This window comes from Giraffa tippelskirchi, chromosome 6 (assembly GCF_054371585.1).
Source record: "Giraffa tippelskirchi isolate mGirTip1 chromosome 6, T2T-mGirTip1v1.2.pri, whole genome shotgun sequence".
NCBI classification, from domain to species: domain Eukaryota; kingdom Metazoa; phylum Chordata; class Mammalia; order Artiodactyla; family Giraffidae; genus Giraffa; species Giraffa tippelskirchi.
This window is the reverse complement of record NC_137280.1, coordinates 6,000,536-6,013,844: the sequence shown is the minus strand read 5'-3', so window position 1 is coordinate 6,013,844 and position 13,309 is coordinate 6,000,536. Positions and strand designations below refer to the sequence as shown.

Sequence of the window (13,309 nt, the reverse complement as noted above, 5' to 3'; positions counted from 1 at the left end):
TTGCCATTTCCTTCTCCATAAGTAGCAGTATATCCCTATTAATTTTCATTTATCTTTGGTCTAGACAGGATGATGATCACTCATAGAACTGAGTAAAGAATATACTATGAAAAGAGAAATCAATCATTACTAGAAAAAAGTTTTGTTTTTTTTTCAGTATTTCTTCTATTCCATTTTGTAACTCTTCACAATCTGTCATCCAACCCCACTACCTAAAGTTGAAATATATGCCTGAAGGTCTGGAAGGCTCATTCACTTGTGAAGATTTTGAATGAAACACAAATCAGTTTTAGTTTTTCTGAAGCCCATCACTTTGGAGAAGCGGATCATGAGCACGGGATGATGTCGCTTTTTCTCTGTCTATTACATTACATTGCTCCAAAGGAGTAAATTATTCAAGTGTGGTGATTTTCTTACCATTTGCATATTAACTTGAAAATAAAAACTTTACAAGTTGATTTTAATGGATACCTGCATTTCTTTCTTTTTATGCCCTATGACATGTCACCTGCTTGCCTTCTCTGCTTTTGTCTAAACTGAGTCCTTAATGAGGGGCTCTTTTGTACACCATCTATACATCAGTTCAGTTCAGTTCAGTTCAGGCGCTCAGTCGTGTCTGACTGTTTGTGACCCCATGAACCACAACACACCAGGCCTCCCTGTCCATCACCAACTCCCGGAGTCTACCCAAACCCATGTCCATCGAGTTGGTGATGCCATCCAGCCATCTCATCCTCTGTCGTCCCCTTCTCCTCCTGCCCTCAATCCTTCCCAGCATCGGGGTCTTTTCCAATGAGTCAGCTCTTCACATCAGCTGGCCAAAGTATTGGAGTTTCAGCTTCAACATCAGTCCTTCCAATGAACACCCAGGACTGATCTCCTTTAGGATGGACTGGTTGGATCTCCTTGCAGTCCAAGGGACTCTCAAGGATCTTCTCCAACACCACAGTTCAAAAGCATCAGTTCTGCGGTGCTCAGCTTTCTTTATAGTCCAACTCTCACATCCACACATGACCACTGGAAAAACCATAGCCTTGACTAGATGGACCTTTGTTAGCAAAGTAGTGTCTCTGTTTTTTAATATGCTGTCTAGGTTGGTCATAACTTTCCTTCCAAGGAGTAAGCGTCTTTTAATTTCATGGCTGCAATCACCATCTGCAGTGATTTTGGAGCCCCAAAAAATAAAGTCAGCCATTGTTTCCACTGTTTCCCCATCTATTTGCCATGAAGTGATGGGACTGGATTCCATGATCTTGGTTTTCTGAATGTTGAGCTTGAAGTCATCTGTACATGGTGACTATAAAATAGTGATTTTCTTTTAGTCTTCACTAAAGCAAACATTGTGTTTCTTTGGATGCCTGAGCTTAAAATAGATACTTCCTAGATAGCTCAATATCATTTCTTATTAAACATCTAACCTGTGTGGCAAGAGCACTGCAGAAATATTGCTTTAAAAAAAAAATGCTTATGTTTTATTTTTGGCTCTGCTGAGTCTTTATTGTGGTCCACAGGTTCAACATTCAGAAAACTAAGACCAAGGCAAAACTAAGACCAAATGGCAAAATATTATTTTTATGGCTGAATAGTATTCAGTCTTCTTTATTCATTCATCTGTAGATGGACACTTGTGTCCTTTCCACATCTTGGCAGTTGTAAATAATGTTGCTATGAATACTAGGTGCATGTTCAAATTAGTGTTTTCAAATCAGTGTTTTGGGGTTTTTTGGATGAATACCCAGAAATGGAACTGCTGGGTCTTATACTAGTATTTTGAGAAACCTCCATACAGTTTTCACAGTGGCTGCACCATTTTGCATTCTTACTAACAGCTTACAAAGGTTTCCTTTTCTCCATATCCTTGCCAACATTTGTTATTTCTGATCTTTTTGATGATAGCCATTCTAACAGGTATAAAATAGTATCCCACTTTGGTTTTAATTTGCATTCCCCTGACAGTGAGATTGAGCATCTATCTTTTCCTGTGCCTGTTGACCATTTGTATGTATTCTTTGAAAAATATCTATTCAGCTTATTTTTAATTGAGTTGATAGTGTTTTTGATGTTGAGTTGTTTAAATATTTTGGATATTAACTTTTATATATTTATTTATATAAAAGTCACATTATTTGCAAAAATTTTTTCCCATTAAGTAAGTTGTCTTTTTGTCAATGGTTTCCTCTTCTGTGCAAAAGCTTTTAAGTTTAATTAGGTTCCATTTGCTTATATTTACTTTTATTTCCTCTGCTTTAGGAAATACACTCAAAAAATATTGCTACAATTTGTATCAAAGACTGTTTGGCTTATGTTCTCTTCTAGGAGTTTTATGGTTTCCAGTTTTATCTTGCGGTCTTTAGGTAGATACCATTTTAAATGATTTACTACATACTGATAATTTTTTGTTTTCAAAATAAGATACTATAGATGGATCAAGTACTGGTTTAGGAGGTCTGGATTTAGTCCCATTTTTACATCCATTGTGTATTCTTGGGAGAATCATATATTTCTAAGTTCAATTTCCAATTCAGAAATTGTCATGCTAAGTCAAATTATCTATATATATATTATATTTTTTATTTTTCCAATATTCAGTGAAATAATATATTTTATGTTGCTGAAATTACAATTCAAGTTTAAATAAATTTGAATTTCAAAACTATATAAATAACCAAATTTTACCAATAAAAAGATTACTTTAAAGAATTTTGGATAGCTTTAATAAACTTTTAGAAATATAGATGAAAAAGACTTAACTAATTACAATATTTAAATTAGTCAACAATACTTAAAATCCCATATTAAATCTCCAGAAACTTTTTTCAATGTTTATCTCTATTTCAAGGCTCCAGTTTCTACCTTCCTCTCACCCAAGAGGATTCCCAGGTAGTATTGTGGTAGAGAATCCACCTGCCAATGCAGGAGACATGAGAGATTCAGGTTCGATCCCTGGGTTGGGCAGATCCTCTGGAAAAGGAAATGGCAACCCACTGCAGTATTCTTGCCTGGAAAATTCCAAGGACAGAGGAGCCCGGCGGGCTACAGTCCATGGGATCGCAGAGTTGGATATATGACTAAGCACACATCTACACCCTATCCAAGAGACATTTGTGAGGTTTTGAGATAATTAATGCCGCTTTCAAGATTGAACATTTATGACCCATGGAGAACACCCTAGTTGCAGTGAAAGCACATGTATACTTTGGAATCAATATACATTCTTCATGGTCAGCTTTGCCTTTAAGAGAGCCATAGTCTTTACGGTAAGGTTAAATATTTTATTACTTCTATTGTAAGAGCACATTGTTCAAATTATGGTTAATTTATACATGAGGAAGGTGCCCATTAAATTTTTCATGAGATGTAACTTCTACATTTTTATATGCTATGTGAAATTTAAGCCACAACAGAAAATAAAGCCTATGCACGCTGTTTATGGTTTAGTAATCTAAGCATATTTTTCAGCATTAAAAATAAATACAATATTTTAAAATGAGGAGCTATGGAGTTTTTGAAATATAACCTCATAGAAAAAATGTCAGTTTCTCAGTCATGTGCAACTCTTTGCAACCCCATGGGCTATAGCCCACCAGGATCCTCTGTTCATGGGATTTTCCAGGCAAGAATACTGGAGTGGGCTGCCATTTCTAACCTCATAGAAAGTAAGACTAAAAAGGAATAAATTGAAAGAAATAGCAGAGAAATAACATTAAGACTTAGTGGACTTCAAGTAAAGAAAAGAGCAAAGTTGACATATATACATTGAGACAAAAATCTCTATATCAGTAATTTAATAGGAATGTTTCAATGCTAATTTAAAGGCAGATATTAATAAAAATTTTATCTATGACCCAATTCTAGATTAGCCATTAAATTGGATTCTCTTCTAAGCTAATTTTCTTAGCTTTATGAACTTTAGTTTGCCAGTTTTAGAAATGTCCTCTGCCAGGCCATAAAATGAGATCCAGTGGGAAACTCTTGGGATCAATTAAATTAAGAAAACTATATCTATATAGCATATAGAGTTTACCATCTGTACCATATATATATATATATATATATATAAAGTATTTTATTGTAGTAGCATAAATAATCTTTATATATAATGATCTTAATATAGTAATCATGTTTTAGTACCATTTTCACTTAAACTAAAAATATGTATGTGTATTATTCAGTATTTGAAATCAAGAAATTGCTGTTCTTGTTAATATTTTATTAAGAAAACAGTTCACAAGAGGATAAGTGAGTAATGCTAAGCTTAGGAAGCTGCCTTAAATGATGAAACTCTAAAAAATCCTATGACCAGAAAAGAGACCAGAAGGTGCAAACAGCTGTGCAGACTTACAAGAAAGAAACCAAAGCCTTAGCAGCAGATTGAAAGTCAGCAGCCTGGTGATGAGAGGTTACTAGGGGGAATACTTTAAATAACAGCAGAGGGAGGGAAATGCACACATGAATAAAGAAAAGGGAAAAAGAAAGACATCTGGTTGGACCTGTTTTGTTTTGTTTTTTTAAAGTTGGATGAACAAAGAGATTTACAAAAGTCAAGTATTTAATGAGTTGACTGCTTTGATAGTGAAACACAAGTGAGTTGCCAGAATCAGATGTCTTAAAAACTCAAGAGAAGGGTTGTAGCACATGTAGGTGTAAACACAGATAATAAAAATGTTTGATGTGTTTTAAAATATGGACTATTGAAATGATTGCAAGGTCTTATTTAACATAAATCATCACATTTTAAAGTTGGTCTTTGTTAAGGAATGAAAGTTCATATTTTATCAGTTTATCACATAAGTCATTAACATACCTGGAGAATACAGCATTTGCTTCTAGTTTTAGTTTTAAAACCTTTTAGAAAAAACTAATAACTACTTACAAACACTAGCACACAAATATACAGTCATTGTGGAGAATTCAACACAAAATATATGTAGAATTAAAGAGTTAACTGTTCCTTTTCACTGGTTTTCGATTCCTTTTCCCTCCCTACATAAAGCTACCATGTTTTTAAATGCTTGCAGTATCTTTCTGAATCTACTTTTATGTAGTTTTTACTGTGTATTTTATGTGAATATATATACACCTACAATTTCAAGTTTTATACAATGATTTCATATTATTATATAGTTCTGCATTTGTTCTGTTTTTATTTATTATCCTTCATAAGTTTCTAAGTCAGTGTATATAATCTACCTCATTCTTTTTAATCTCTGCCTAGACTTCCATAGAATAAATGTATCAAAATATATTCTATCTTCTATTAAAGGATATTTATGTACCCTCCATATTTTTTACCATAACAAGTATGATTTTAGAGATTTATGATATAACAAATTAAATTTTAATTATTACCCTCAAGCTAATGGCAAAACAATATTGAAGTTTCTTCTTTTTTTTCCTTTCAAAATCATTTATCCTCGCAGATTCCTACAATTTAACTTTCACTGTCTGATGTCAGATTCAAAGAAACTAACTATAGGACTGTAGGAGGAAAGCTTTCAAAATATGTAAATCTCTTCAATAGGCAGACATGCTATAAAATTCCAGTTTGGTTTTAAATATTATGATCCTGATGGACCATTTTATTAAAAGAGTGGCATAGTGGACAGAGAATAAATTTAGCATTAAGGCTAAATTTTATTTGAAAGTAGTTCTAATCAGAAATACTCTGCATGATATTTTGTGCCTTAGGGTCCTCGTCTGAGGAGAATAATAACAATATCACTTTCATTTCATACTGGGAAGAATAAACAAGGGATTTTCATTACCTAAATGATGTATTAAATAAATTTAGTCTCTCTTTTCTAACCATTGCTGTTCAGTCGCTAAGAGGTGTCCAACTCTTTGCGACCCCAGGACTTCAGTACTCCAGCCTTCCTGTTCATCACCATCTCCTGGAGTTTGCTCAAACTCATTTCCATTGAGTCGATGATGATATCCAATGATCTCATCCTCTGTCACTCCCTTCTCCTCCTGTCCTCAACCGTTCCCAGTCTCAGAGTTTTTTCCAATGACTTGGCTCTTTGCATCAGGTGGCCAAAATATTGGAGCTTCAGCATCAGTGTCTCCAATGAATATTCAGGGTTGATTTCTTTCAGGATTGGTGGGTTTGAACTCCTTGCTGTCCAAGTGACTCTCAAGAGTCTTCTCCAGCAATACAGTTGAAAGCATCAATTCTTTTTTGCTCACCCTTCTGTATGGTCCAACACTCACATCTGTACATGACTATTGGAAGAACAATAGCTTTGACCATGCAGACCTTTGACAACAAATTGATGTCTCTGTTTTTTAATATACGGTCTAGATTTGTCAGAACTTTTCTTCCAAGGAGCCAGTGTTGTTTAATTTTGTGGCTGTAATCACTATCTGCAGTGATTTTTGGGCCCAAGAATATAAAATATGCCACTGTTTCCATTTTTCCCCCATCTATTAGCCATGAAGTGATGGGACCAGATGCCATGATCTTAGGTTTTTGAATATATAGTTTTAAGCCAGCTTTTGCACTTTCCTCTTTCATATTTATCAAGAGGCTCTTCAGTTCCACTTCACTTTCTGCCATTAGAGTAGTATCATCTGCATACCTGAGATTACTGATATTTCTCCTGGCAATCTTGATTCCAGTTTTGATTCATTCAGCCCAGCATTTCACATGATGTACTCTGCATATAAGTTAAATAATCAGGGTGACAATATACAGCCTTGACGTACTCCTTTCCCAGTTTGGAACTAGTCCATTGTTCCATGTCTGGTTTTAACTGTTGCATCTCGACCTGCATACAGGTTTCTCAGGAGGCAGGTAAGGTGGTCTGATATTTCCATCTCTTGAAGAATTTTCCACAGTTTGCTGTGACCTACATAGTCAAAGGCTTTACTGTGTCAATGAAGCAGCAGTGAATGTTTCCCTGGATTTTTTTTTTTTTAATGTTGGCAATTTGGTCTCTGATTCCTCTGCCTTTTCTAAATCCAGCTTGAACGTCTGGAAGTTCTCGGTTCATGTACTGTTGAAGCCTAGCTTGAAGGATTTTGAGCATTGTTTTGCTAGTGTGTGAAATGAGCACAGTTGTGCGGTAGTTTGAGCATTCTTTGGCATTGCCTTCCTTTGGGATTGGAATGAAAACTGACCTTTTCCAGACCTGTGGTTATTGCTTATTTCCAAATTTTCTGGCATATTAAGTGCAGCAAAATCGTTTTTAACAGTATCATATTTTAGGATTTGAAATAGCTCAGCTGGAATTCCATCACCTCCACTAGCTTTGTTCATAGTAGTGCTTCCTAAGGTCCACTTGACTTCACACTCCAGGGTGTCTGACTCTAGGTGAGTAACCACACCATCATGGATTTCCATGTCATTAAGATGTTTTTCCTACAGTTCTTCTGTGTATTCTTGCCACCTCTTCTTACTTTCATCTGTTTCTGTTAGGTCCATACCATTTCTGTCCTTTATTGTGCCCATCTGTATATGAAGTTTTCCCTTGGTATCCTTAATTTTCTTGAAGAGATCTCTAGTCTTTCCCATTCTATCATTTTCTTCTATTTCTTTTCATAGTTCATTTAGGAAGGCTTTCTTTTGTCTCCTTGCTCTTCTCCAGAACTCTGCATCAGTTGGGCACTTCTTTTCCTTTTTCCATTGCCTTTCACTTCCCTTCTTTTCTCAGCTATTTGTGAGGCCTCCTCAGACAGCCATTTTGCCTTCTTGGATTTCTTTTTCTTTTGAATGGTTTTGGTCACTGCCTCCTTTACAATGTTGCAAACCTCCATCCATTGTTCTTCAGGGAGTCTGCCTATCAGATCTAATCACTTATATCTATGTATCACTTCTATTGTATAACCATAAGGGATTTGATTTATGTCCTACCTGAATGGCCCAGTGGTTTTACATACTTTCTTCCATTTAAGTCTGAAAGTTGCACTAAGGAGCTCATGATCTGAGTCACAGTCAGCTCCAAGACTTGTTCTGGCTGACTGTATACAGTTTCTCCACCTTTGTCTGCAAAGAATATGATCAATTTGATTTCAGTATTGACCGTCTGGTGATGCCCATATGTAGAGTTGTCTCTTGTGTTGTTGGAAGAGGGTGTTTGCTCTGACCAGTGCATTCTCTTGCCAAAACTGTTAGCCTTTGCTCTGCTTCATTTTGTACACCAAGGTCAAACTCTCCTGTTATTCCAGGTATCTCTTGACTTCCTACTTTTGCATTCTAATCCCCTTTGAGGAAAAGAACCTTTTGTGTGAGTGTGTGTGTGTTAGTTGTAAAAGTTCTTGTAGGTCTTCATAGACTTCTTCTGTATGAGTGGTTGGGGCATATATTTGGATTACTGTGATATAGAATGGTTGCTGGTTGCCTTGGAATCAAACCGAGATCATTTTGACACTTTTGAGATTACACCCAAGTACTGCATTTTGGACTCTTTTGTTGACTATGAGGTTTACTCCATTCCTTCTAAGGGATGCTTTCCCAGAGTAGATATGATGGTCATGTGAATTAAATTCACCCATTCCCATCTGTTTTAGTTCACTGATTCCTAAAATGTCGATGTTCACTCTTGCCATCTCCTGTTTGACCACTTCCAGTTTGCCTTGATTTATTCAATATTGTTCTTTTAGCACTGGAGTTTGCTTTCACCACCCAATACATCCACAAATGGGTGTCGTTTCTGCTTTGGGTCTGCCTCTTCATTCTTTCTGAAGCTGTTTCTCTGCTCTTTCCCAACAGCATATGGGACACCTGTTGACCTGGGAGGCTCATCTTCCAGCGTCATATCTTTTTGCCTTTTCATAATTTTCTAATAGGTATTAAACAAATGCAAAAAAATAATGTTAACTCTGTTGGTTTAGGTGTGTGTGTGTGTGTGACTCTGCGTGTGTGTTTATTTACATGCCACCACCCAAAAATATTAACATATAAAATGCTTCTGTTAATGCGTCCATTATATCCCTTGTCAAGTCACTAGAAATGAAAATAGGAAACTTTACTAAAATTTGTCTGAAGATTTTTTTTTTCTCAATATCTGAATCAGTCAAATAAGTACTTTGACCACTTACTGTCTTAACTATGAAAATCAATGCTAGATTGTTATCGAATGTGTGTGTCAATGAATGGTTTTCAAAGTGTTGTCCCCAGACCAGCAGAAACCCCTGGAATGTTATTGGAAATGCAAATTAAGCTTCATCCTAAATCTAATGAATCAGAAACCTAAGGTGCTGAGCACAGCAACCCATTTCAGTGAGTCCTCAGGGATTCTGATGCGTGTTCAAAGGGAAGAAACACCACTGTATACCTTTAAAGTCTAATTACCAAAATGTGTGTTTGTTTCACTACTTATAACTTTACAAATGATATACATCCAAACAGTACATTCTAGCATGTCAAGTGAAATTAAGATTATTATGACAGAAAACTCAAAATAGTGATACATGTTTTGTCTTGCCAAATTTTCCTCCAGATTAGTCAGTTTACCTGTGCTACCTTTTATCCAGGTTTCAGAAATGACATTCTTACTAAGTATTTTCAGATGCTCATCAAGTAGTTGAGAAGTTAAATTTGGAATTGTTTTCAGCATCTTCCACACAATGTTGTGTTCAGATGGAGTCCTGTGAACGGGCCTTAAAATAAAAAAGGTTGCATATTAAGAGACTATAGCATAAATACAAAGAAACAGACAGACCAAAAAATTCTATATTTTTGAGTTTCCAAATTTGTTTATTCTTGTTTTTAAAATGGTTGCTCAAGAATAAGTGATAGTGTTCTCTTTTGTCTTAATAATCTTTAAAATGTGTTCTTCTTTCAAGATAAAGATGCACCTCCATGAAACTTTAAACTTTAGGGTATTAAATAGCGTCTTTACCTATTTAATAGAAACCTCAGTGCTTCAGTTTTAAGATTATATCTCTCATTATTAGTCATTATAATAATAATACCCTTTTAGACAGTAAAATGACTGATGTTTTAGCTATTATTTATTCCTTATTTTTAAAATACTATTACAGTCACAGCAAATGAATCTGTAACTTAACATTTGAGAATATAAATGTTAAGTTGAAAGATGCATGTGCAATTTTAAATAAAACACACTTATCCTATGATAGATGATATTTATTTACTTTTCATTCAGTTCAGTCGCTCAGTTGTGTCTGACTCTTTCCAGTCCCATGGACTGCAGCACACCAGGCCTCCCTGTCCTTTATTGTCTCCCTGCGTTTGCTCAAATTCACGTCCATTGAGTCAATGATGCCATCCAACCATTTCATCCTCTGTCACCCCCTTCTCCTCCTGCCCTCAATCTTTCCCAGCATCAGGGTCTTTTCAAATGAGTCAGTTTTTCGCATCAGGTGGTCAAAGTATTTGAGCTTCAGCTTCAGCATAAGTCCTTCCAATGAATATTGAGGACTGATTTCCTTTAGGATGGACTGGTTGGGTCTCCTTGCAGTCCAAGGGACTCTCAAGAGTCTTCTCCAACACCTCAGTTCAAAAGCATCAATTCTTCAGCGCTCAGCTTTCTTCACATTCCAACTCTCACATCCACACATGACTACTGGAAAAACCACAGCTTTGACTGTACAGACCTTTGTCAGTAAAGTAATGTCTCTGCTTTTTAATATGCTGTCTAGATTGGTCATAGCTTTTCTTCCAAGGAGCAAGCGTCATTTAGTTTCATGGCTGTAGTCACCATCTTCCGTGATTTTGGAACTAAAGAAAATAAAGTCTGTCACTGTTTCCATTGTTTCCCCATCTATTTGCCATGAAGTGATGGGACCAGATGCCATGATCTTCATTTTTTGAATGTTGAGTCTTAAGCCAGTTTTTTCACTCTCCTCTTTCACTTTCATCAAGAGGCTCTTTAGTTCTTTTTCACTTTCTGCCATAAGGGTGGTGTCATCTGCATATCTGAGGTTATTGATAGTTCTCCAGGCAATCTTGATTCCAGCTTGTGCTTCATCCAGCCCAGCGTTTCTCATGATGTCCTCTGCATATAAGTTAAATAAGCAGGGTGACAATATGCAGTCTTTATGTACTCCTTTACCAATTTTGAACCAGTCTGTTGTCCCATGTCCAATTCTAACTGTTGCTTCTTGACCTGTATACAGATTGCTCAGGAGGCAAATAAGGTGGTCTGGTCTTCCCATCTCTTTAAGAAATATTCTTAAGAAATAGTTTTGAGTAGACTAGCACCTCATTTAACATCATTTAAAACTGTGTAGTTCTGATTCAATAATAAAGAACTAGTATTTAGAAAGGGCATGATATTACAACCAAATCCTGAAATAAATGCCATTGATTAGCAATCAGAGGATGACAAGGAAATAATATCACAGATCTTAAAAATAGACGTATGTTTTTAGTGCTAAAACGTTTGATATGGCAATTGCTTGCAATAATTTGAAAGATAGACCAAGTGCCTGGGAAACCTGCAGCTTCTCAGATAATAATTGGGCAAAGCCAGAAAGTTACTGGGTTTTGTTTGCTCAGAGTTAGTTATATTATAATAATTCATGCAGCCATGAATTATTACCTGGGTAAAATTGACCAGTTATCAAGCTAAATGAAAAGGATTAGAGAAGATTCAGAAATGAACCATGTTGTTAGATACACATAATAGCCACATCTACCAATATGGATGAGTAGCCTAATGTTTTTCATCAAATTGGAAAGATTTGGCTATTCTCTTCAAATATTCTCTCGCTTTTATTTGTCCTCTCCCTCTGGAATTCTCATTGTGTTGATTCTGGTGTACTTGGTGGTGTCCCATGGGTCTCTGAGGCACTGTTCATCCTTTTCATTCTTATTTTTTCTGTTCTTTTGACTGGATCATCTTAATATAGACATCTTCTTGAAGTTTATCAAACTTTTCTTCTGCCAGAGCTAACCTATTGTTGAACCCTTATAGTGAAGTTTTTATTTGTTACTGTATTTTTTAACTCCATAGTCTCTGTTTGTATCCTTTTTGTAATCGTTGTCTACTAAGTTTAACATTTGAATCTTCTAAGGGCATTGTTTGTTCTTGGTTGCTTTTTTCCCTACAAATGGGAGACACTTTGTTATCTCTTTGCATGTCTCATAATTTTTGTTTAAAATTGAACATTTTGGGTAATGTAGCAAATCTGGAAATAACTTTTCCCCTCCTTCCCAGGGTCAAATAACAGTAAAATCTTATGAATGTGGCTTTTCCAGGACACTGCTAGACAAATCTCTTGCCTGGAGAATCCCAGGGACGGGGGAGCCTGGTGGGCTGCCGTCTATGGGGTCGCACAGAGTCGGACACGACTGACGCGACTTAGCAGCAGCAGCAGCAGCTAGACAAATCACAGTGTAGCAGTGATCTGGGAATGGGTTTTTGAAGTACATCTGAAGTCTGTGCTTCCAGAAGTTGCAAGGCTGCCAGTTTTCAAGACCATCACAGAATTGGAGATAGAAGGATTAAAATAGGTCAAGATAAAAAGCTACAAACTCTGCTATTTTTCTTGAATTAATGCTCCTCATTTTGTTGCATGCATTTGATTAATTTCAGAGTTCTGAAAAAAAAATTATCTTGACAGTCTTTGCCAGTATGTCATTGCTTGTATAGAGGAGCAGATATAGAGGTCCTCATTTTGCCTTTCTAGGAGGCCCATACTCTGTGCTGAACCTTCAGTTCTCTGATTGATAACAACACCCCTAATTTCCTCCCACAGCTCGAAGTCAGCATAGATTTCAATCACTTAATGACAAGCAGTATGAAGTGCATGTGGCCCTTGTGCGTGGGACAATCAAAAATATTTGTAAAATAACATTACTAACAGAAGACATTAAAGGAAATAAAGTTTAAAAGTCTGAAAGTCATCCAAAAAATATAACTATTAGTTTGATAAAAAAAAATAAAAAAAAGAATGGGCTTATAATTTACGTATTCTGACTGAAAATGCAAAACCATTTTTTTTTCCTTCAACTAACATAACCTTACTCTGGACATGCTATTCCTGATAAATAGGATTTATATATTCCTACTTTTCAGTTTAATTCTGTCTTTCCTACTCGAGCACTCAAGAATTTTCAAATATTTGGACTATCGCTCTTGGAAAATGAAACAATAAGAGAGGGGCTGTAACTTCCCCCCAGGCCCCTATCACCAGCAGGTCTGCGTCACTGTGCTGCCCCTTGGGCACTTGCCTTAAGGGTGTCTGAGGCTACACCCTGACAAACGATGACATTCCCCCAACATTTTTCGATGCCGTCTAACACACACCCTGGTGTTGACTATCCTCAAAATGTTGAAATAAGCATTCAGTTCTGAAAATCTGACCTTCGCGTCCTCTCTCTCAACTGGACTTCCTTCTC

At 36.2% G+C, this 13,309-nt stretch overlaps 1 protein-coding gene across 11 annotated transcripts in view; it reads right to left on the bottom strand.

Moving 5' to 3' along the window:
* Nucleotides 1-13,309, bottom strand: part of CNBD1 (cyclic nucleotide binding domain containing 1) — a 441,461-nt gene that overhangs the window by 220,935 nt on the left and 207,217 nt on the right. For all 11 annotated transcript variants that reach the window (XR_014055766.1, XM_081496826.1, XM_081496830.1 and 8 more), the window contains one exon: nucleotides 9,455-9,600. Coding sequence is in view for 10 of the 11 variants with exons in the window: in XM_081496826.1 (XP_081352952.1) it covers nucleotides 9,455-9,600 (146 nt within the window). In the remaining variant the exon portion in view is untranslated. The remainder of the gene's footprint in view (nucleotides 1-9,454; nucleotides 9,601-13,309) is intronic.